This window comes from Vipera berus, assembly GCF_964194415.1.
Source record: "Vipera berus genome assembly, chromosome: Z".
Taxonomy (NCBI): Eukaryota; Metazoa; Chordata; class Lepidosauria; order Squamata; family Viperidae; genus Vipera; species Vipera berus.
The window spans coordinates 97,901,632-97,927,937 of NC_138205.1; the positions used below are offsets into that span (position 1 = coordinate 97,901,632).

At 37.9% G+C, this 26,306-nt stretch overlaps 1 protein-coding gene across 7 annotated transcripts in view; it reads left to right on the plus strand.

The window, feature by feature from the left end:
• The window catches only part of ETV1 (ETS variant transcription factor 1), a gene marked incomplete at both ends in the record, with an annotated part of 92,991 nt that overhangs the window by 39,367 nt on the left and 27,318 nt on the right, over positions 1–26,306 (plus strand). For 6 of the 7 annotated variants that reach the window (XM_081345724.1, XM_081345719.1, XM_081345718.1 and 3 more), the window contains 2 exons: positions 17,976–18,105; positions 21,847–22,035. In XM_081345724.1, the coding sequence (XP_081201850.1) occupies positions 17,976–18,105; positions 21,847–22,035 (319 nt within the window). The remainder of the gene's footprint in view (positions 1–17,975; positions 18,106–21,846; positions 22,036–26,306) is intronic. The other variant, XM_081345723.1, reaches the window with a different exon arrangement.

Below are 26,306 nucleotides of genomic sequence, written 5' to 3' on the forward strand. Positions count from 1 at the left end.
TGTGGGCCTACACCTGGCTTAGGAAGAAAGACAACATCTCAGGGTCTCCATCAAAAGTGGGCTTGATAAGGGGTGGCTCCAGGTGTTGTGGTACACTGGTTGTTAAGCAGCTTGGAGTTGAGGCTGTACCACTCTTAGGAATCCTCTCTGCTGGCCATCCAGGCTCACAGAGCAATGCTGCTCCAGAGGGCTTGGTTGGAATCAGGGACTTGAGACTACGGCTGATGGAGGGGTAGGTGAAACAGCACAGTCCCTAGCAACTGGACTGGGACTTTTGCAAGGGGTTGTAAGCAATGGATAAGTTTTCAACTCACTCCCCATCGAGCACTCACATTAGGCTGTAGGAACCCCTTCTCTGACTTCTAGCCAGTAAAATTTCTCCTATAGTTGTTCGACTAAGGGACTGTGAACCACTGTTTGATACTTCCACTCAGTGGAGTTGTCCCATCCAGTTGACCCCTTCCCTTTCTTCTGCACTGCAGAAGATGGACCCTGGAGTGGAATTAACAATAGTTCCTCTTTGGCACGTTTGGGGGTGCTTCTGTGTCTCCACTTGATAGAGGTCCACCAGGATGGTGATTCTCTCTTGAGGCACGAACTTCCCTGGATGGATTATCCAGTTCTTTGGCCAGGCCTCTGTTAATAGACCCTCTTCAGTGGCCAGAGCAGCTGCTTGTGCTCCGATAACCGAATCCCCACTATAACCAGTGGCAGATTCCTCTTTCTTCTCCATAGTGAGATCTTCACTGAGTCTTCACTGTCTTCCCAAAGTTGTGGGTAGGCAGCCAGGGATCAGCACTGCAGGAAAAATAACATTTTGAGTGAGACTTGGTTTAATGTCAAAGTTCTGATAGACAAGAGCAAATAAATCAGAACTCCAAGGCTTGAGATTTCCTCAAAGAACATGTTTATTGGTTACATAGCATTGGCATGGTCAAAACTGAAACCAAGTCTAAAATTTTCTTCAAGGAGAAACAATATTACAAAGTTAAACTTCCCACCCCAGTGCAGTGTAATCAGCTACGTTAGCGGGCTTGCTAATAAAATGCTCATGCCCCCATCAAACTGACAAAAATGACCTTGGTCCCATGGCACAATACAATGTTTAGACTAGTAGAAGTCCTTCTCACTCCCCTTCCATTCTTATGGCAACCTAAAACAAGCAAAAAATGGCTGTAGCCAGGTTCGTTTTAGAATTGACATTACCCTTATCTCTTGGGATAACATAGTTCTTGAGTGCCTGAGTTATTTCATGTAAACGTGTAATTTTTTTGTTTGCCGATGTGTAATAAAAACTGGAAATGAAATGCTTTACGTTGGTTTCTTTCTGGTTCAAGTAATTATAAAATGCTTTTGTTCTCTTTTGCTTTTATTTTTCATTTCTAAATTTTCAAATTGTATCACTCTATTTGCCAATTTACTTCAGAATAATATAACTGTTGGATTAGGAGGAACTATGAGGATTATAATTGAGCCCTTTGTGGTGTTAAGGATAACAAACTTCTTTAGAGGTGTCTGTTCAGTTTTGTTTTAAAAACTTTCAGAGATGGAAAACAGAGTTTCTGTAGCTATACATTCTACTGTTATTGTTAGGAAGTGTTTCCTCCTCCTCCTCCTCTTCCTCCTTGGCATGTGTCAATCACAGAGCACAATAGTGATCTCCTTTCATTGTAACCATACTTTGTTCAGTGTTGTGTGCACTTTGTGGCTGCCATCATTTACAGATGGGATCCTAGGTAATGGAAATGTTTCCATATATTTGAATGAAATTTAGATTGCTGCAATTTATATTCATTATGTTAGGTCCTGGCTTTTGATGCTGTAGGAAACAGTCTTCTTTGTGGCTCTCTTTTATGTAGCTGAATACCTGATATTGTACTTCCAGGAATTTTTTTTGGTCCTATTTAAATTACCATTACAGTTTGGTACAATTATGATACCAAAGATTATCTCATTTTGGATGTGAAAACAGAGGTAAACATGCAGAATGTGCTTCTTAGAGAATCTCAGTGTGCTACCGATCGTTTATCTCTAATTTTGCCATACATCCAAATATTTCCAAATACCATTGTCTATTGCATATTTGGCTAGTTTCCTCTTGCTTTCATCCTTTTATAGTTAGAGTTAGTGGGCTGGCCCACATGTAGACATCCCAATGAATATATTTGCACACAAGAAATCAAAGAACACAGGAAAGGTCTTTTTTTCCTGGTTATCTAATTAGTCTTTGATTTCTTGTGTGAAAATAAACTATAGTTTCTAGTATTTTTTATTTACTGTGTGTAAAAGCAAATGCTTTATGGCCCAATAATTGCCACCTTTCAGAAGAAGGTGTAAATTAATAATTATGCAAATCAAAAAATCATGCATACATCTACTATATGTGTTCCACATGCCCCTATCCACAAATATTTGTACTTCTCAGTTCATATGCATATAAAATGGAGGATTTTTTGTAACTATTGAAAATAAGAAAAGAGAAAAATTGATCTTAGAAACACTTTCTTCCCAGAGCTCTCTAAGGCGTCTCATAGCAATAGCAATAGCACTTAGACTTATATGCTGCTTAAAGTGCTTTATTGCCCTCTCTAACTAATTTACGGAGTCAACATATTGGCCCCAGCAAACTGGGTCCTCATTTTACTGACCTTGAATTGAACTGCTGGCAATAGGCAGAATTAGCCTGCAGTACTGCATTCTAACCACTGCACCATCAGGCTGACAAATGACAACCTTTCAGACAACCACACTGTTAACTTGTGGTCCAAATTCTAATACTCTGAACCTTAAGAGAGAGACCAACTGCCTATATTATGCTTCATTCAATTACTTCTATTTTATGGACTGCATGTTGTAGTCTATTTTTATAAGTAATGTAATCTATCAGACCTCTTTACTACTTGAATGGGAACCCTCTAGGGCTATGGACTAGATTAGGAAGCTAAAAATAATCTAGGAAGAAGGCAATGGCAAACCATTTCTATATTGTTTAAAAAAATACAATATGGGCATGATCATATATCCACTGTAGGAGTCAAGCTCAAGGAACAATATTTATTTTTTTAAAATAAATTGTGGTTTACTTGCCAGCCATTCCTTTTTATGTTATCAAGAACATATAGCATAAGAAAAAAAAACCTGTTAGACCAAACTATTAACTCATATAATCCATTATTCTGTGTCACAGAGTGGGCAAATAAATACATTATGGCCAACAAAACAGCAGTAATAGAGATGATAACATCATAAGCAATTGTAATGATTAAAATGAGCTAAAACTAAACTAATAAAAAAGATCCAAATAATATTAGTATAAAAATAATTCCATTATTTCATATTATTAAATTTAGGTCATGTCAAACATATCAATATCTTTTTAAAAAATGAATTAAAAACTCATTTCAAAAATCATTAAAAAATACATTCCTTGAGTACCAGATTTAGTAAAGAATACATTCCTTGAGTATCCTATTTAACTACAGGGGTGTAAATTTCCATGTTCCACTTATACTATTGCTTTGTAACAGCTGGTATTCAAGACATGCTGTCTGCAATTTCAGATAACAGTCATCAGGACTGGCAGCCAACAGTAGTCCAACACTGCCATAAATTTGCCAGGCGCCTTTTAAAACCATTGAAATTAGTGTCTCTTATCATATCATATTGTATTATGTTCCAGATTTAACTATGTTTAATATAAGGATATTTAAAGGAGTCTATCTTTTTTGCACATTGGTTCTTGGTAGAATAGCAATGAAGATATTGCTTGGAAAAGATATTGAGATGGCATGATATGGTTCTTCTACAAAGATCAGACTCATACAATTATTTTTCCTATGACATTCTATGACAAAGTTGGATTTTGTAGAGGTGGAATAGCAAGATTAAATGCTTTTGACTTTTGCTGTTTGAAAAGACTCCTGGGAATACCAGGTTTAGCCAAGAAAACGAATAGATCATAAAGGTAAAGGTAAAGGTTCCCCCGCACATGCATGCTAGTCGTTTCCAACTCTAGGGGCCGGTGCTCATCTCCGTTTCAAAGCCGAAGAGCCAGCGTTTGTCCGAGGACATCTCCGTGGTCATGTGGCCAGCATGACTAGACGCCAAAGGTGCACGGAACGCTGTTACCTTCCCACTGTAGTGGTCCCTATTTCTCTACTTGCATTTTTACGTGCTTTCGAACTGCTAGGTTGGCAGAAGCTGGGATGAGTAACATGCGCTCACTCTGTTAGGGGGCACTCGGGATTCAACCCGCCAAACTGCCGACCTTCTGATCGACAAGCTCAGCGTCCTAACCCACTGAGCCACCACGTCCCTATCATAGAATTAATTAATTAATTAATTAATATCATAGAATTAATCAATTCAGAATTCTCACCCAAGGCACAAGTGCCAGGCTTATCATATTCTGGACACATTAAACAAAGAGCCAGCTCTCTAAAATAAATCTAGTGCTGGAAAAGATGGAAGGAAAGGGGGTAAAAAGAGAATGACAGGATGTGAAAAGGCTCATTTTATAGCAGTGATGGTGCACCTTTGGAAGAGCTGGAAGATCAAGTTAGGACAAATCCTCCTAGAGAAAAATCTGTGTAGTTGCTAAAAGTTGATACTAATTTGATGACATATAATCAAATCCATCAAATTCTTTCAGTTCATATTTCTATGCTACAGAATGAAATTTCTTCAATTTATTCTTTTTTGAGGTTAAAATCCCTGAAATTAAAAGTACTCATTAAAATAGCTGTCCTTTAAACTTGTTTTTTAACAGATGCTTCTAGAGAATTGGTATATTGGGAATATTATATTATGGGGTATAGCTCCTAAAGATGTTTAGCATTGCTTAGACAGAGTTTCTAAGACAACCCCACCCAGAATTTCATATTCAGCAAGGTGCAGTTTTCAGTGATTTTTCTAATTCAGACTCACTACATATTCTTTGAATTTCTGGATTTTATTTCATCAGAAAGTTTGTATAACGGCAGTGAAGCACATGGGACTCCTTCATTTTCCAGAACATTAACAAAGTGCCTTGTATATGCAGCTTGACATTTTGTTGCTGAACTATGTACTTTGCTCCTTGGCCAGAGTTCTTGATGAGAAATGACTCATGCGCTTAAGTTTTTTAATCTTCCATCATTCAACCTGAATGCATGCAGATCTCAAATGTTGAATTTCTGAGCCACTTGAGGAATACTGGATATAAGTAACCACAGATGTATATTCAGCATGCTTCAAGGGTTTTTTTCCTCCACATCATAGAGATAACTAAGAATAGCAATCTTCCATCAAGTCTGTAATCTTGCATCTCTTTGATAAGTCTATATATGCATAAATCAAAGTGTAGATGCAAGTAACAAAAGAAAAAACATGGTTGAAGTCATTACTTTTTAATTTTTTAATGCATACAATTGCATCAGAAATATGGTATTTATATTTAATATTTTCTCAGGAGCACTGTCAGGATGATCTGTGGAAGCATTCACTTGATGTTTTTGACTAGGGGTCTAGTAGGATTATACTAACCAAAGATGATTGAGATAATGTTTCTTCTAGTGTAAACCAAACAGTCACACTCTTCTACCCTCCCTTCCCTACAAGATATATAGGGGGAAAAAGATTGAGAAAAATATAGGAAATTTTTTCCCAACTCAAGACAGGTGAAGAACATTTCCAAACAAAACCCCAAACTCAAAAACAAAAACAAAACCCAAACCAACCAACCTCCACCCAGGGACTTTGTCCTTTAAATGTATTTCAGTTTGCATTTTGATTTGAGTTTGGAAATGTTATCACTCACTTTGTCACAGACATAATTCACATCTTTCTTCAGGCACTGTAAACAAGAGAAATGGTTTAATGGCTCCCTAAAAGGCACTCTGCACTGATAGCTGAGATTAGACTGTTTAGTAATGGATTTTTGTGTGCTGGAAAAAGAAGGGGAGGGAGACTTTGGCAGGGGGAAATGTAGTGGAAAAGAATCTTTGAAAAGCAGCAGTGAAGCATCTGAATGCTTGCTGGTTGAGTCTTATGCATGAGCAGGTAGATGAGTTTAAGGAATCTTCAGTACTGTGAGTTTTATCAGGACTCTTTTGCATCTAGAATTTTGCTGCATGTTAATTGAGGCCATCTTAATCCATTAATCACCTACAAGACAGAGTGAGATCTTCTGAAATCAGACCATGGCTGGCCCTTGGAAGCCCTTGTGAAAAAGCATTGGCCCCTTCACACATGACATTGTTGTAAGACTTTACATACCACACCAATTCCAAAATTCCTTGGTGGGGCTGAAAGTGAGTAAAACGTTTTGAAGCTATCATGGTAAATGCTTTTGAGCTTGTTAGCCAGAGATATGAAAGCAGCTAAGGCATCCTTTCCAATATACATTTTGGAGGAAATCTTGAGTTTCTGAGGTTCCTGGTTAAAAGGAGAGTATTCAGAAATATGATTTCTTTTGTTGACAAATTGTGCTTTGTATATAGGGTTGTAAAGTCCCAGTTAGCTGCAGCTGGCAACATTTAACTGCATTTCACTGTCAAATGATGGTGCATGTCTTCATATCTGACTATAGATTATCTTTTACCTCCAAAGATTTGATATTTTTTTAGGGTGACAGGTTGTTTTGCAATAGGATAATGATATCCATTCACATTTCTTCTATTTCACTTTTTTCTCTTTGCTCAGTATTACATGTTTTATCTCAAGGTTGTTTTTGCTCATCGCACTTAAGCCAGGTGTTTTAACTTAAAACACCGGAAACTACTCAACTTTATATTCTGAATCACTATCAGCAATATTTTTCTTTGAGGTTTGGCCCATGAATCTCTAGCTGATTCTTTTTATGATTCAGATTCATATGCTTTGGTTGTGGGGGTGCATTTAATGTTTTTTGAGAAGGAAGGAGAGTTTCACAGGAGGCAGGTCTACAATGTGAAGTGAGCTAGATCTATGATAAACCGACATCAAAGGGGCCAAATTTTCTAGGTGTTTCAGTTTGGGGACTGTTCAAATTCAGGTTTTCTTCAAACAAACAGCACAGCTATTGGTAAGAAACTGTAATGTTTGTCTTACTGTTCTTCTAAAGCTACTGTCCCTAACTGCCAGTATATACTACCACATTTTCTAGTCAAAGTGTTTTGGAACTGCATATTATGTGGCCTGATACAGATCATTAGAATTCATATGTAAAATGAATGCTCTTATAATCCATATACACCTAGATCTCCAAGACATTAAAAAACTCTAAGCACATGTTTTCACTTGTCTTCTTAAGTATAAGCTGAGAGAAATGCAAGTATACATAAAAACTTACTTGATATTTACTCTCCCCATTTATTATAGATGTAGCTAAGATTTAGGAAGAACAGGAAACTGTTAATTGTAACTATTAATTGTGTTCTTTGAGCACTTAAATCTGTATGTGACATGAGATTTCACCAAGTCAGAGTAATCTTTCAGATTATTAAATTGGAAGTGATTATTTGAATAGCTTGTACTATTTTTTTTTTCAGACAATGGAAATCTGCTTGAAATCTGGCATTGTTCTCTCTAGAAGGAATTTAAATTATTTTATGAAAGTTTCTGCCTCTGTATACCATGGAATGGTGAAACAGAGAGCTGGGTAATATCATATTAAATTGGTTGTTTGTGTGCATTGCTTATATTTCTATGCTGATGATAGATGCTATTCCCCACCCTTTTAATAATGTTTCCAAAAGGAAACAATAGCTAATTGTTTTAGCTATTCATAAAAAGCATGAACCAAAAGTTCAACCAATCTCACCATTGAACATTTAGTCCCCTGCAAGCACCTGATTCTTAGACCACTGATAGACGTTGACCAGATACAGAAAAAGCTTCTTAGCAGGTTTCAGATGCACCGTGATGACATTAAAAAGTTAACTTTGCTGGCCTCAAACAATATATCTTGAGACTATAAAACAGATGGCTTGGACTTTTAATTAAAACTCCAGGGTAGTAACCTCCTAGCTCTGCACTTTGAACCTTGCTATCTTTGTATCAGAAGCAAAAGAAAATATATCTTGTAGCAGAGCAAGAGGCAGACATCATGTTCAGAGAAAGTTATTTAATTAATGTTGATCATGACTGCTGTTGATAGTGATTTTATAAGGAATAATTTAGTACTTAATAGTCTGTTGCATGCACCAATTCTATGTGGGAAAGAAAAGCAAATTGTATAAAATGAATGTAATACATTTGAAATGTCTTGTTCCAGTGAGCTGAAAATTTGTTTTACTGTCTCTTCATATTGTGATGAGATACCCTGGGATATGTCACATAAGATGCTGTGTGAACCTGTATGTTTCCTTCATTTTAAAGACAATTGGGAAAAATAGTTTCTCATTATGGATTAAGAAAAAACCAGAGCCAACAAACTGAGAATGGAAAAGGGCCTAAGGTATAGATTCCACATGTATGAAGATCAACGCTTAAAAATCGAAGCCCTCTGAATATGATCTAAAGCCTCACTTTTTTAAAACAAAAATAATGTGCCAGATTAGAAAATTTTGATCAAAGTCCATATATACTATCAGTAGCATGAAATATAATTACTAGAACCTGGTAAAATACATGAAACAAAGCAGACATATTTTACAGGAGGGACAATTGATGACTCTGGAACTACAGTTAAGTTTCTTGAACTTTCATTGAGTTGCAGGAGAATCTGAAAGCAGAAGGATGGACCTGAGAATGTTCATGCTTTTTATGTTTGCTTTTGAATTTTTTAATGGATGAAAATTGAAGTAGAAGGTCTCTTGGAAGCAAATAAGTTTTCTTTCTTCTTTTAATCTCTTGAATAATTCCCTAAAATTGTTATTTGGAGGGACGAGGGAACAATTTACTGAAGTTTCATACTTCAAGAAAAGCTGCAACTTTAAGAGATCTTGGAGAAGCACTTTGCTACTTATTTATATGGCCCAGGAGAAAAGACAATTACAGGTTGAAGTGCACATAGTAAGAATGACTATTTCAAGACATCTGAAGGACCTTGAAATAGTATCCCAAAATCTCATCTGTTATTGCTTTTGCCAGTAAATAGGCTTTTCTCTATTACTTGATAAAGAATGTGACCCTATAAAGGAGACATCTTTAGACTGCTAAAGATAGTAATGTGACATTTCTGCTTGAATTTCTATTTTATTACTTAATTATTGTTTATTGATTCATGTATTATGGTTTGTTTTCTTTTTTGTTAGATTCTCATTTTATCTATCCAGGTGACTTTAGTTGAGTTGTGCAGCTGTATAAATGTGAAATATAGTCGATAGATATAGATAGATAGATACTGTAGATGGATAGATAGATAGATAGATAGATAGATAGATAGATAGGAAAAAGTTCTACATCTATCTAGCAAAAATTCTTTTTAAAAAAGCAAAATTAGAAGTTTTTTTGTTTACAAGGTGATATTATTTTATAAATTACTTATTTAGAGGAGAATTTATATCATATCACATACTAATGTGTTGAATAATAGCTTATCTCCAAATGAAATTGTTAAAGGTTAAATCTGTGCAATCATTTCTGAAAGCCAGTCTTAACTTTGGTATCATTAATTTGATACCAAACATTAGTTCTCATGTTTCTAAGAAGGATCATATTGAATTTGATCAAAGGCATAGCACAGCTGATATTTTATTCCCAAAGAGTTCAACCAAATTCAAATAGATAACCTATAAGTTGGAGATGGTGCTACAATAGTAATGTTTCATTTATAATTTTCAGCAATGATGTTTGGGAGGCATAATCCCTTCTTTCCATCAGGTTATTAGACTCACTGATTTGTCTGAAAGGTATCTAAATTGGCAACAGTTCCTTAGTACCAAATTTTGTGCAAGAAACTTTACTTGATTAATATGCCCTGTTGAAAACTTATGAACTGTATTAGTATTAAACGTTTTCCCCATAGTTTAGAAAACTAAATTAATAAGAGGCTGTTTGCAGGCTGCTGCTGATATTTCATTATGACTTAGAGTTAGGATTTCAATGGAGAGGTATTTAATTTATAACTAAAAATACTATTTGAAGCATTTTATGCTGAAACCTACAGTATTTTTAGCATAAGGTAATTAAAAGCAAATGCAAATAGTTAAGGTTTGTTTCACTCATGGTGACTCATGCCCTCATCACTTCTTAATTACACTGTTGTACACAACTTGAGATTGTCTTTGAAGACCACCCAGAAACCGCAGTTGGTAAAAAATGCAGCTGCTGTCTGTTAATCGAGGAGAGTTGCTGCAGCAAAATAACTCCTGTCTTTTGAGCACTTTATTATGGGTACTCTATTGAGTCCTTATAGGTTTCTGCATTGAATTCAAAGTTTTTGTGCCTGTTACTCGTCCCAGCTTCTGCCAACCTAGCAGTTCGAAAGCACGTAAAAATGCAAGTAGAAAAATAGGGACCACTACGGTGGGAAGGTAACAGCGTTCCGTGCACCTTTGGCGCCAGCCGCATGACCATGGAGACATCCTCGGACAAACGCTGGCTCTTCGGCTTTGAAACGGAGATGAGCACCGGCCCCTAGAGTTGGAAATGACTAGCACGCATGTGCAGGGGGAACCTTTATCTTTTACCTTTATTAAGCCTTACATAGCTTGGCTTCCTGTTTGGGGACCATCTCCTCCTGGTACAATCTGTCTTCTTCTCATTTAATCTATGAGGGACCATTGCTTTGGATCCTTACCTCAGTTGAGGCTAAGAATTTGAAGGCAGTTTTTCGCTGTTGTAGCCTAATTGCTATGGAATGGTTTGCACCTGCCCCAAAATAGACTGGCTCCTCCCTGCTTTATATGAATGTTGGAAGGTATCGAACTGGAATTAATGAAGATGTGGCCAACCTATAGCTATCATATCTTTGTATAAAGATTTGTACATGTGTAAATCTGATTTTGTAGGAAAAAATGACCTCAGAGAGAAAAATAATTGATGGTAGATTTCAGGAAGAAAGTTTGATAGTTTAATTTTGATTGTGAGCCATCAAATCCATGGTGACCACATAAATATTTTCCATGATGATTTGTTTCTAACCTGGCCTTTCAGATCTTCCAACCATGCCATTGCCATTATAGCTGAGTTCATCTATGTTGCTCTTGGTCATCCTTTTCTTTTTTTCCCTTCCCACTATGGGAGCTTTCTCCATTTAGGTCTTAATTTATTCAAAATAAAATAATCTGACCTCGGTTACTTGTTCCTCAAATGAGATGTCTGGGTTGATTTGGTCAATGTCTTATTGATTTGTTTTCTTGACTGTCTGGTATTAGATAGGATTACTGAAAATATCACAAAGTTCAAAAATGTCAAAAATGCTTCAAAAAAGGATACTCTTTCTCTCCTTTCCCCCCAAAGTCTGACTCTACTTTCACAGAGTATCTGTCAGAACCTAGTTATTGGGATGGGGTGATTTCTTTATTCTATGTTTCTGGGGGTTCTGCCATACTCCTTGGGGAGGGAGGAAGCTATAGGTCCTACAATGTATCCTCTCTGCTTTCCTCTGTTTGCCTGCTCTTTGATCTATTTCATTTGCTGCCAGCCTGGGATGAAAATGGAATGTGCCTCCGGCCATCTGCCTTATCTCTAACTGTGGAAGAAGAGGCATGAGGACCTAACAACGTAAAAACTTTGGGAATGGCATCTTATCAACCCTGTTCCCACAGTGGGTTCACACTTGGAGATTGGTTCACTTGAACTGACCGGATGGACTATCGGGGTGGGGTTTGCCATTACTCTTTTAACCTATCGATTCGCATGGGAAATTCTCAGATCCTGCCTTCTATGCCTGCTGTCAACTAATAAAAGTTCCTTTTGGAATGAAGCTGTTACAGAAGTTCTGCTTTCTTGGGAATAGGGATTGAGGCAGGTCCTTACATTAAGCAGGATCTGCAATTTTGGTTAGCCCAGAAGGAAGACCCTTACCGTGGGGACCATGCAAACAATGTCAAACCTTGGCGGGGAGAAGGAGGAAGGCAACCTAGGTGGGGAAGCTTCCCTCCAGGTTGGCCAAAGTGGTGGCAGCTCACAGTCCTCCAGTTCCTCTGATGAAGCCATGGCCACTGAGCACTGGAATAAGTTGAGGTGGTTGATGGACATTGGAAAAAAGAAAGACTGGGACCAGAAAGCCAGAAAGGTGACCCTCAAATGGGGCAGCCACCAGCCAGGCTGTAAGCTGGAGATGCAGAGGTTGCTCCATCTCAGTGAGGAAGAGGAGGAAAGACCAGCCCATTCTATCCAGTTCCTGGAACAAGCAATCTATATGCTCAGGGTTGCTTTCGACTCCCTAAAGGAGGAGAAAGTGAACCCATGCAGGGGCTCAATAACCACGGGCATGGCAGAAGACAAGTGCATGAAGAGCATGGTTGTGAACCCAGGTCCTTCCACCAGCACCTCAGAGATGGCAGCATCTGCGGCCACAGCTGCCACCCCAGCATGAGTTGTGCCAGCTAACGGAGATGGGCACTGGGCCAGACAGAGGAGAGGCCACTGGTCTGGATGAAAATTCCCACTCTTGGGGGTAAAGTACAATGGAGAGCCTGAGAAATTGGGGTTCTTCCTGGCCCATGTCCTGAGCTACATGGAAGAATATGGCTGAGATATCCCCAGCGATCACAGGTTACAAGAATTGTAACCATGGCTATGGAGGGGGCAGCTGCCAAATGGATGGTGACCCTATATGATGCTGATGTTCTGGACCTTCAGAACTTCAATCACTTTATGGCTGTCCTAAGGAGAAGATTCAAGGACCCCCTGGCCAACAGGAAAGCTAGGGAATGCATAAAAATGGTGAGGCAGGGCCATCGCCCTGTGGCTGAATACACTAAAGAATTCCAAGCCCTAGCAAGCTGATTCAGCTGACCAGAGGAAGTCCTCATGGGCCATTTTAAAGATGGATTGAATGGATTGATTTGTATTACACCTGCATTCCTCAAGGAGATCCTGATTGACTCCATGATTGCTACATCTTGGCTGAAGAAGCCGAAATCAATCAAACTGGTAGACAGTGATGCCTGGGATGGTCCTGGGACAATCCCCCTTGGAAGGGGTTCAGGAGCTAGCAAAACCACCCACCACATCACTGAGCTCATCAGCCTGTTTCAAGTGGTGCAGGGAAGGAGGGACACCCCACAGCCGAGTGCCACTCGAAGACCCCCGTGTGGAAGCCTGACTGAGCTGGATGGGAAAAACTCAGGAAAATGCTGCAGCAGCCAAAGGAGATGGCCATCGAGAGTGTGGAGGTTGTCGAGGTCCAAACCCCAACAACTAAGGGGGAGAGTAACTGCAACAGGAAACCCCCCTGAATCCTCTGATAGCAGCTCAGCATGCCTCACTAGAACTGTAGAACTGTTTAGGCCAGGGATGCCGGAAAAAGTCTCATTAAGAGCCCTGATAGATTCAGGGTGCACCCGCTGCCTCATAAGCCCAATCTGGTGGGGAATTTAGGAATCCTTGTGAGGAGGCTGAAGACCAATTTTGTTTGGTCAATTAGATGGGTCCCTTGTGGGGGAGTCCCAGTCACCCTCACCAAGCAGCCCATCCAATTCACCATAGGGGATCACATAGAGACTCTAACATTTGTGGTGACTCCTGGAATGAAGTGCCCACTTGTTTTAGGGATGGTGTGGTTAATGAAATGGAACCCAAGAATGGATTGGAGGATGGGAGAACTGAGATTCCCCAAAGGGAAATATGGCAGAAAAGGAGCAATCCGAGCCCAAAAGGGGAATAGAGATCTGGAAGGCATAGCTGTGGCAAATGACGGGGGACTGGATAGCATACCCGAGGAATATCGGTATTTAGCTGAAGTGTTCAACGAAGACAGGTCCAACGAACGCCCCCCCCCGACCCACAGACAGTGCCATTGAGATTTTACCGGGACCAAAAATATGTAAGCTGAAAATGTATTCCATGACCCCTGGAGAGTTGGAGGAGTTACAAAAATTTATAGACAAGAATTTGGCAAGAGTGTTCATATAACCAATGAACCCAAAAACATAGCCCTCATGCTATTCTGTGAGAAAAAGGACTGGTCTCTTTGCCTCTGCATTGATTATAGATCTCTGAATGTAGTGAGTGAGAGTAATCTCTACCCACTCCCCTTAATAAAGGACATGTTAGCACATTTGGTGAAGGGGATGGTTTTTCCCCCAAAACTAGACTTATGAGAGGTGTATTACTGGGTTAGAACTAAGGAAGAAGATGAGTGGAAAATGACATTCAATTGCCTCCTCGGGTGTTTCCAATTTAGAGTGCTTCCATTTGGGTTGCAAGGCGCACCCGCCATATTTATGCAACTGATAAATGAAGTGCTCCAGGAGCACCTTGACAAAGGAGTTCTTGTTTACTTGGTGACATCCTGATATTCATGGAAACCAAAGAAGAGCATGTCAAACTGGTCAGAGAGATGCTAAATAAATTAAGAGCCACCCACCTGTATGCCAAATTGTCCAAATACAAATTCCACAAGGAAAGCATTGACTACCTGGGGTACTGCGTATTTCCCACTGGTATAGAGATGGATCCTGAAAAGGTCCGAGTGGTGTTAGAATGGGCTTCGCCCCACACCTGAAAACAACTACAAGGTTTCCTTGGGTTCACTAACTTTTATCGTCAATTCATTCCCTCTTTCGCCAAATCACACTACCTATCACGAGTTTGTTAAAAACTAAGGGGAAGGAGAAACTGAAGCCCACCCAGACACTGAAATGGACTATGGAGTGCCAAGCCACTTTTGAAAAACTGAAAAGGCTATTCTCAGCAGAGGCAGTCCTGAAACACCCAGACACCGAAAAACTTTTCATCATTCAGGCAGATGATAGTGATATAGCAGTGGGTACAGTATTGCTTCAGGAGAATAATGAAGGGAAATTAAAGCTTTGTGTGTACACATTGAGAAAACTCACAGAAACTAGACAGAGATGGGCAGTGTGGGAGAAGGAAGCCTATGCCATTTGTTGGGCTCTCCTGACATGGCGACATTTCCCGGAAGGGAACAAAATCCCGTTCCAAGTAAGGGCTGATCATAAGAACTTAGAGGCTCTAAAAACTCCCAGGAAATTATCCTCCAAACAGTCAAGGTGGTCCCAACACTTCCATCATTTCATTTTCACCATTAGACACTTACCAGAGGGGGAAAAAAAATCTTCCTAGCAGACACTCTGTCACGATTATCACAATACAATAGCACAAAAACTGAAATAACAGACCTACTTATGTCATTGAGGCAACTAGCTGCACCAGTAACCACGTGAGCACAAACAAAAAATCTCAAACCACAAGGGGGTGGAGTTCAGACAAGCCTTAGAAAAGAACAAATGGTTTCTAAACCATAAGAACCTTTGCACCATGAATGATGAACTTCTGTGGGTTGGGGGAAGCTCTATGTTCCAAAAGCCAAAGACTAACCTTCATGCACCTCTGTCATAAATTCAAAGTAGCTGGGCACTTCGGATTCATGAAAACCCTCCACCTGGTGAACTGGAAGTTTTGGTGGCCCTTGATAAAAAAGGACATTGAAAGCTATGTGGCTAGTTGCCCCATTTGTGCAGCAGCCAAATGAAGGAAAGAAAAGACAGCAGGATTGTTGCAGATGGTGGCAACCCCACCAGCACCCTGGACTTTATTGTGGAATTACCAGAAAGTGGAAGGAACACTGGTCATTTGGGTAGTGACAGACCTGTTCTCAATTAAGGTGCATATCATCCTGTGTCAAAAAATCCCACAGCAAAGCTGTTTGTGCAAAACATATACTGACTGCATGAAGCCCCACAATGAGTCATATAAAGATAGGGTGATGCAGTTTACATCTGAGTTTGGGAAGGCTTTCCTGGATCTTTTGGGGTTGCCATCTAGTCACCATCTGCAAACAAATGTCGGGTCAGAATGTTCGAACTCTGTACTGGAACAATACTTAAGAAATTTTATAAATTACCAGCAAGACAACTGGACTGATCTGCTTCCCTTTGCAGAAGTTGCGTATAACAACACCGTTGACTTCAGCACTGGGTATATGCCAATCCAAGTCACAACAGGACAAAGCTTCTACCTGATACCTGAACTACCATCTAATGAAACCACCATCCCCTCTCAGAAGGAATGGATAGCACAACTCTAGAATGAGGAATACAAGATTCAAGCAGATAAAAAACGAATAGAACCAAAACCTTTCCAAGTAGGAGAGAAAGTATACCTGTCCGGTAAATATTTTAAATCTCTGCAAATGTCAAAGAAGTTGGGACCAATATTTATGGGTCCTTTTCCCATTGAACAGATAATAAATCCGATGATGATAGAATTGGAACTCCCCAAAACACAAAGACAGGGTCATCCTGTATTTCACTGCAATATATTAAAACAAGAATTAATCTTGCCCTTAAGGCCAGCTGTAGCCCCTCCTCCTTGCCCGATCATGGTAGAAGGAGACCAATATTTTGAGGTCAAAGAAATCCTAGACTCTAGAAAATATTATGGTTCCACACTATACCTAATAGCTTGGAAGGACCTAGATCCTTCCCAAAATGAGTGGATTCATAAGCGACATGTCAGGGCCTCGAGAACACTTAATAAATTTCATGCCAAATACCCTGACAAACCGGACTAACCCAAAAGTGTTTTCTCTCCCTATCTTGTTCCCTCTGCAGGTGGATCTCTCATTTTTTTAAGGGGGAGCAGCATGTCAGAACCCAGTTATTGGGAGGAGGATGATTTTTTTTTATTCTATGTTTCTGTGGGTTCTGCCATACTCCTGGGGGGAAGGAGGAAGATATGGGTGCTAAAATGTATCCTATCCACTTGGTTATGGGCACTACAGTGTATCCTTTCCACTTTCCTCTGCCTGCCTGCTCTTTGATCTATTTCCTTTACTGCCAGTCTGGATGAGAATGGAATGTGCCTCTGGCCATCTCTCTTATCTCTAACTGCAGAAGAAGAGGAGCGAAGACCTAACAGTCTAACAACCTTGGGAACGGCATCTTATCAACCCTGTTCCCACAGGGGGTTCACACTTGGAGATTGGCACATATGAACTGACTGGATGGACTAACAGGGTGGGGTTTGCCAGTTACTCTTTTAACTATTTATTTGCATGGAAAATTCTCAGATCCTGCCTTCTATGCCTGCTGTCAATTTCTCCTAATAAAAGTTCCTTTTGGAATGAAGCTGTTACAGAAGTTCTACTTTCTTGGGAAGAGGGATTGAGGCAGGTCCTTACAGTGTTATATTGAACACAATTATGATGTTTGTTGGTATGGATACATCCTGTCATTTGAGTATCTTTTCCAACTTGGCTACTCGATCAAGTGCTAGTCTGTGGCCTGCTGGTTCCTTTGTTGATAATGTTGATTATGTAAATAGCTTGGTCTTTATTTTTAGTCCTGATGCTACTTGGCTTTATCTAAATTATATTTCCTGTTACAGTTGTAAATATTAAACATGTTTGCCATCATATTTTATTCTTAAGCAAGGATGGGAAGTCTAAGGACCTCCAAAGATTGTTGAACTACACTTCCCATTATTCCTACTTATTGGCCAATTGGACTAACAGTGATGGGAATCATGTTTCATTAATTTCTGAAGACCAAGAGGTTTATCATACTTTTATAAATTTTTCTTTATAGTCATTCAAAAAATCCCCAAGCAATTTCCCCATTATATCCAATTTAATATAGTATTAAAAAACTTTTAATTTTCTTGACCAATAAGCTATTCCATCTGGCCAAATTCCTACTTACAGTTGGTCCTCAGTCACAGAGTATATTGAATTAAACCTTTGCCAGGCTAGTGCCACACAGCACGTAACCTAGGACAAGGTTGAAGCTAGAAGATTAAAAGCCATATAGTATAGAAAATTCAGGCAGTCTGGCATTATTTTTGAAATGAATTTCAGTATTATGCATATATTATATCATTCTTACATTCTTACCTACTTGAAATTAATTTCTCTTCCTGTTGTTTTTTAATCTTTCCAGCGGCTTTTCATGGCCTTTCAGTGAAAATCAAGAAAGAACCCCATAGTCCATGTTCTGAACTCAGCTCAGCTTGTAGTCAAGAACAACCATTCAAATTCAGTTATGGAGAAAAGTGCCTGTACAATGTCAGGTAAAGTAACTAGTATATTTTGCATTAGTGCTTTCAGTAGGAGCTTTAACATCACAGTGATACAGTAATGAGAGAACTGAAATGTATTTTTTCTCCATGCTGGGAAAAGGTTCTGGTCTTGTGATATAGCTGTATCTGATCGTACAAGTTTGTAAGTGGGGAAATAAATTTTTGTCGTATTTAGTCCTAAAAAAAAATAAGCTAGCTTGGGAACACAGTAGCTTAAATTGTCCCAAAAGGGAAATTAGACTTTGTTTTCCCCTGATTCCAAAGTCCTCTTTGCCTTTTAAAAAAGCAGCTTTGGGACAACCATGATCTCAAATGACTGAGAATCTCCATAAATAATAGGCTAAATTATTTCCCTTAGATACAGGGGTTTCTCTCTCATAAAGAGAAACAGTATTGGCTGAAATGGTATTGGCTGCATGAACACTTGGATTTTTTGTTTAGTTTGTATTTTAAAAAATAAAATTTTAAAATAGTTAAACCAGTGTTTCTAAATCTTGGTTTCTTAAACTTGTTATATTGTGTGGACGTCAACTCCCAGAATTCCCTACATAGCTTAAAGCAGCTAATATAGAGAAATATAGTGATTCCTTTATAACTGGGCGTGCAGTGCTTCTGCTTGCCCCCACTTGAATGGTTTTGCCTATAGATACAGCCAACAAGCCTATGAGTTTTTGTCACGATAGCAAACTAGTTTGTCCTTCTCTAATACCATAACAGAGTTCCTGATTTGCATATTATGATGTACAAACCATCTGTTTGTTAATCTATCCATTGACAATTGACATCGGATGGGCATGATCAAACAAGGTGTACAGGAATGCTTGCACATTTCTGGAAAAGTCAGATTACAACTGCTCACCCTCCATTACGTGCAAATAATTGTAGCTGAATCTGGAACCTTCCACTGAGACTCATACATGATGAAACTGGTATTGATTCTTTGAGTGTAGGTTGAGATTAAACTACAGTTCTTGACAGATGTTCAACACATCTGGAAGCTACCTATTCCAGTGTGTGAACAAAGGGACAAGAGGACTGTGTTGGAAATTTTTGGGGGAATAATAAATCAGAATAAAATTGTTTTGCAAGCTAATCTGGAGCCAGTGAACACTGTTATATAAGTATTCAACCTCCACTTTCAGTGACACCTGATACCTGTATATTACTTAATTATCACTTTCTGCCTCTTTAGGCTGCTATGCTGCCGGAATGGTGGTCTGTCATAGCTTTGCAGCTACTGCATGATTAAGAGGACTCCTGCCTTTATGGAAACAAGGACAGGGGCTTTGCTTGCACCTGTTACAGGAGCAGTACCAAACAAAAGGGGTAGCTCTTTTCCCAGTTTAAATGATTGTAAAACAAGTGAAATTATGAATCATCTGAGTGCAGTCAGGGTGGTCAATGATCTGAAAGCTTGTTAAAGTTGTATAATGATATAGGATTATAGGAGCTGAAGTAAAAAATATGTGGGTCATTATCACTTCCCTTAAGAAGATGCTGTTTTTCTTCTTTGGAACTGCTTCTTTCACACATTCTGCATTGCAAGTAGAACTGTGGCTCCATTCATTTTCATTTATATCTTATTTCATTTCTATAATTTCCAGTGACAAAGAAAGTGTAAAAATGCAACAGAACATAGCAGCTGGTGTATATGCTCTGTAAAAGTATCAAAAGCAGTCTGATGGTAATGGTCTCCAATAGTATAAACCTGGGAAAATTAAGCCGGTTGCCAAAAAGAAATCAAAGTGGGGCACGAGGAATGCTTCCTTTGGAGAAAAAAAGGTCCATAAGTGGTGTCCAGATGCATTAGGATGGGTATAAAGTGTCTGCCTTTTTGTTCATCCCACAGAGTGCTTTGCAGCAATGTATTTACCCTTGGGAGTTCAAATAGCGCTGCAACCAAGACTAACCTTTTTGAAGAAAAAATAGCATCATTTTAATATGCATAACTTGGTATTTTTATTTTAGTTTTACTGTATGCTTCTAAAATTCTAACAGTGCTTCTAACTCTAATATGGCAACAGACTCCTGAATGAGGATGGGTTATCTGTCCCCTGTCTGAATTTCCCAGAACCCCTTTCTCATTGGTCATCAATAGGGAATGCTGAGAATTGTAATTCAGCTGTATCTAGAAGACAACAGGTTCCTTCTCCTAGATTCATATAAAAGAAATCCTTTTCTCCCTTCCCCAAATTTCCTGGAGTTCCTTCATCTTTCAAGGATATGGATTCTTAACAGGTTTATTCACTTGTTCTAATCAAAAATGTCATGTTTAAATTCTTTTGAAATTCAAATTTCTTATACACATGTATACACTCATGTACACACTTATAGAAACAATGCAAAAAAACCCCATAAGATGTCATTTTACTGACACGTTTCTTGCTTAAAGATAATATAAATCTTGCTTTGGAGATAACTCTTGAGAGGTTGATGAAACTTAAAAATGAACCCAACTTCAAACAATGAAAAAACATACAATACAGTCTCTGACTTCCAATTATCCATTTAGCATCTTATAACTTCCAGTCATCTTAAATCAATATTCTGAAGTGATCCAGTGAAAGACTAGCTTCACTATTCTGCTTACTGATAAGACAATACATTTGTTTCTATTTCCTATCAGGCTTTGAAATTATTCCTAGTGCAGCTCAATCTCACTCTATACCTGAGAAATTTCATTTTACATCTTTGATGCTTCTTCTCTCGCTAATACTGGCCAGATTCATATTAGAATTAGATGACCTAGAAATTTGATAACTACATGACAATTGACAAGATGTTATTTTAAATAAGAGTTTTCAGGCTCAGGGGATCATTTTTAACACAGTTTTGTGGTAAGTTCTTTGAAACTTAAACATTTGAATCTGTTATGTAAAACATGAGTCAGTCTAGTAAATGTCTTCCTTCTATGTCTGTGGAATATTTCTGATTTTTTTTAAATTTAAATTTTAACCATTTTTATTTTATTCTACAGCTTTAAAAGTTCATTTTTGTAAAATCAGCTTGTCTGATCCAAAATCTTTATAAAGCTGCAAGACTGTCTTTATAAAAATTGTGGTGCAAGCATTTTGTTCTACATATTCTTAAAAAGTAAGAAAAACAAACTCTCCAAACAAATAGCAGATGTATCTAACAAGCACAAAGAATAATCAGTGTGCATTTGTTATGTATATTATATCCAGAACTTCCTAACTGGGTTAGGAAATAATGCTGGATAGAGAATGATTTGTGCTTTGATCATCTAGTAGAATCAAGGTCTCATGTTCAAGATTAGAATTAGTTATTGGGCCAGAGGAAGTTGATTAAATACTGTGCTTTGTGCTACAGTGTATTTGGTGTTGCCTATGTGCATAATGTAAACTTAGTTTTTTGCATTTGTAAACCATAATTCAGGACTTTACATGATATCTGAACTCAGCCATTATGGTATAGTAATGTAATCATGGCTAAAACAATCTGGAAACAAATGGAGAAATAAAATTCAACTTCAGAATTATACATATGGTCTGTGGATCAGCATTCCCTAAAATTGTGCCCTTCAGCTATATTTTGGAATTGAAACTCTCAGAATTCTCACCAAAACAATAAAGGAAATCAGATGTAGATAAGATTGTATATGGTCTTGATGGGATATGTTAGAAATCAGTATCAGTATCCATTGATGGTTCACAATCAATCCAGCCATCTATCTGAGAAAGCCATCTATCTCTCCCCTTGTTTAACAAATAGTGCCTATGATCAGAAGCCACAAGTGGGAATGAGGACTTCTAACCCACCAACTCCATCAAGCACTCCAGTTTCACCACTGCATAATGCATCTTCAAACTCGGTTCAGAGTTCTAAACCTGACCGGATTTTTCCAACTCACTTGCCTCCATCCCAGCCCATCCCAGACAATAGCTTTCCTATGGATCACAGGTAACAGAGTCAATTCTTCCTATATTTGTTTTCCACTGCAAATAGGTTTGTCCTGCCACTTTCTTATGTTGTATTTATTATTGAATATCTCAGGATCATCCACCACAGTTTATTTTTTTTAAACGTTGAAAATAATGAATGAGTGAATTTGCATATATGCAGAGACAGGAACCATAATCAAAACATGGAAAGGTAAAATATTCTGAGGAATGTGTTGTCTATCAGCATATATGGTAGGTCTACATACATTTAAAAAAAATAATTCAGAAAAAGATCCTTCAGAGTATGCAGAGATTTGAGCAGAAATTTGTGCTAGCTAATTAAAATAGCTTTTAAAAAAATTCTTCTCAAGCCTAAAAAAAGTTGCTACTGATTTAAGAAAACAAAACTGCATATTTTTCAGGACCAGACAAAAGCATGATAAAAAGCATGTCTTCTTTAATGAATAGCAGCGAAGCTTGAAGGATATCTTCCAAGTCATTTTCAGAACATGCTCAGTTCTAATACATCAGACTATATTATAGCATTTTTTAGTTTTGTGTTAACTGGACTACAAAGTTAAAAGCTCTTGACTTTTGCAAGTAAAATGAATTGAGAAATCATTAGCACTAGACAATCTGGAAAAGTTTTTTTTAAGGATGATATTTTAATGGCAATAGATGCTATGATCAACACCTCATAAAATGTTACTGTATTTGGACAAAGTAGGCAATCTTCTATAAATTCCATACAGATAAATGTATTTATTTGACTGGAAAATGTTTGCTACATAGGTGGTTATTTTTATGAGGTTTACAAATCACTCTTTGTTAGTTGTGTTGAATTTAATTACATCAATTGTACATAAATATTGCTGTTTATTCTTATAATTTGCATAATATCTATTGAAAGGGTGTGGGCTTTTTTGTTTTTTATTTAGTCCTTTGAGCATTTTGAAATGCACGAGCTTAGGAAAAGGAAGTTAAACAGCCAAAACAAACTATGTTCAAATAACTTTAGACTTAGCAAAACCGCAAAAGCTAAAAAAACTGAACTGAAGCTTCAGCTACGACCCTGAATCACCCTGCTTATTTCTTAAATTTGAATTTCCTAAGACAAAGCATCCATAGATTAAATCAATATATTTTGCTTAAATTTAGTTATGACTATATTTGAATAATGATTGTTAACACAAGTCTATTTTATTCAGTTGGCTATGTTCTTACCTTATTAGAATGGACTCCAGAATTCAGTTTTATTGTGATACCATATTATTTTACACTCTCATAAAGTGTAGTAATGTGTAGGTCCACAGCTAACATACTATTTATGAAATTTTCCTGATATACATAATGACACAGATAATTTAGTGATGTTCCACTAGTCTTTGAATTTGCATTTTCATTTTAAAGTCAGAATATCACCATATAGATTCCTTATTAGTTTCTTCTAATAGACTTGGATAATAAAAATTGCTTGTTGTACTGCAATTTCATCTGAAAAAATGAACAGACGTCCAAGTTAATCCATTGAACTTTCTTAATTATTAACATTCATTTTATTTATATTGATATAATATGAGGGACTGACTTGATTTTTTTTTAGTTAGGTAGTTATGGGATAACTCATTTATGTTTCAGCAGTTGCTCATTGGTACATATAGCTCTTTTTTCATTGCATATAGTAGTTACATGATTGTGACTAGACTAGGCCAAAGAAATCTAGGTTTGAGACAGAACAAAAACTCAAAAAGTTAACAAAATGTAATGAACCGTGGCTCAATATATTTGTAGCTTCAATAAATTATTAAATTGTTGTTAGCTACCCAGAATCACATGTTAGCTGCCCAGAATCAATACTATTGTATTCTATTATTTGTGAAAAGTCCAATTACCTTAATGAGTACCAAAAAGAAGCAAAGCTACTTGTATAAAGACATAAGGCTTGAGACCATCTTCCCATGCAGGTATTATTAACTTTTTTAAAGTATAGTACACTAACAACAACAACAACAACAATTATCAACTGGACTTTGGCTGAACTGGAAAACCTAGACCAGAAGACGCATAAACTTTTGAATATGCACCATGCTCTACATCCACGAAGTGACATTGACAGGTTGTACCTGCCAAGAAAAATAGGGGGCAGAGGGCTATTGCAAATCCACCAAACTGTAGAAGAAAAAGGAAGTTTGAATGGCTATGTAAATCAAAGTACAGAAAGATTGCTGCAGGCTGTGAAAACAGAGCATTATAAAAATAACAGAAACAAAGGCAGAATATAAGGAAAAACAGCTGGATGACAGATTAAATAGATGGAAAATCAAAGCTTTGCATGGACAGCATTTGAAAAACATTGAAGGAAAATGTGATAACAACTTGACTTGGGCATGGCTTCAGATGGGAACCATCAAGAAAGAAATGGAAGGCTTAATACTGGCTGCTCTAGAACAAGCACTACAAACTAATGCCATGAAAGTGAAGATACAAAAATCCACTGACAATCCAAATTGCTGACTTTGCAATGACAAAGTTGAAACTGTTTCACATCTAGTATGTGAGTGCAGCAAAATCGCGCAAACTGATTACAAAGCTAGACATGACCGAGTTGCTAAATTAATCCACTGTGTAAAAAATACAACTTGCCTGTGTCCGAAAAGTTGTGGGAACATAGGGTGGAAAAAGTTGTTGAGAATGAGAGGGTGAAGATCTTATGGGACTTTTGAATACAGAGAGATCGCCATTTGGAACACAACATGCCAGATATTGCATGTTGCACCAACTAGAAAAAAATATGAAATATCGTGTCCTGGCCATTGAAACTGCACAATTATGGATGAAACGTGTAACAGTGATACCCATGATCATTGGGGCACTGGGAACTATGTCCAAAAACTTTGCAAAATACATCAAGAAACTGCAGCTTCCTGCAATAACTCCAGCAATGCTACAAAAAACTGCACTACTTGGAACATCTTACATTTTAAGGAGATACCTGTTTGATACCTAGGATGCTGGCAGCAACCCTTGTCAACCATCAACGCCAGTCAATTTGAATGTTCAGTTGACTGAGGTTCATGTCTAATGAATAATTAATAATAATAATAATAATAATAATAATAATAATAATAATAATAATAATAATAATAATAATAATAATAATAATTTATTATAAATTTATAAATTAGTATAAATTAGTATAAATTAATATATCAGGAAGGCTTACTGACTACTGGAGAGACCAAACTGGCCTACAAGAAAGACCAATGAAGAACAGAATAGAGGCATGGGAAGACAAAGCACTACATGGCCAGTACATTAAAAAAATAGCTGGGAAAGCAGATAATAACAAGACCTGGCAATGGCTAAGAGCAGGAAAGTTGAAGAAAGACCGAGGGACTAATTCTGGCTGCACAAGACCAAGCCTTAAGGACAAATGCATACAAAGTCAAAATTGAGAAGACAGCAACAGACAGTAAGTGCTGCCTATGCAAAGAAGCTGAAGAAACAGTGGACCACCTGGTAAGCTGCTGCAAGAAGATTGTACCGACTGACTACAAGCAGCGGCATGAGAAAGTAGCAACAATGGTGCTTTGGAAGATCTGCAAGAAATATCAGTTGCCTGTAAGCAAGAACTGGTGGGATCATAAAATAGAAAAAGTCATAGAAAATGATAAAGTTAAACTGCTCTGGGACCTCAGAATTCAAACAGACAAGCACCTGCAACCTAACACCCCGGACTTAATTGTCAATAAGAAAGACAAAAAAGTCTGGATAGTGGACGTGGCAGTGCCTGGAGACAGCAGAATAGACGAGAAATAACTGGAGAAGATAACAAAATACAGAGATCTACAAATAGAAATAGAAAGACTGTGGCAAAGGCAAGCAAGGGTAGTACCAATTGTAATAGGCACCTTGGGTACAATCCCAAAACAACTTGAGCACCACTTGAAAACCATTGGCATTGACAAATTCGCCATTGTTCAATTGCAAAAGACGGCCTTACTAGTAACTGCTTCCATCCTGCGACGATATCTGTAATACCATCAAACATCCACATCTGCCTATCCCAGGTCCTTGGTAAGGACTCGATAGGTAGACAAAAATGCCAAATCCAGTCTGAATATTTGGCTGACTGGGCGATGATCAATAATAACAGCTGGAAGGGACCTTGGAGGTCATTTAGTTCAACCTCCTGCTCAGGCAGGAAATATATATATGCAGTCATGCAGAATACAGAATCAGTCTAGCTATTTTAGAGCACATTGAATGAAACACCTTTGTTTACTAAAT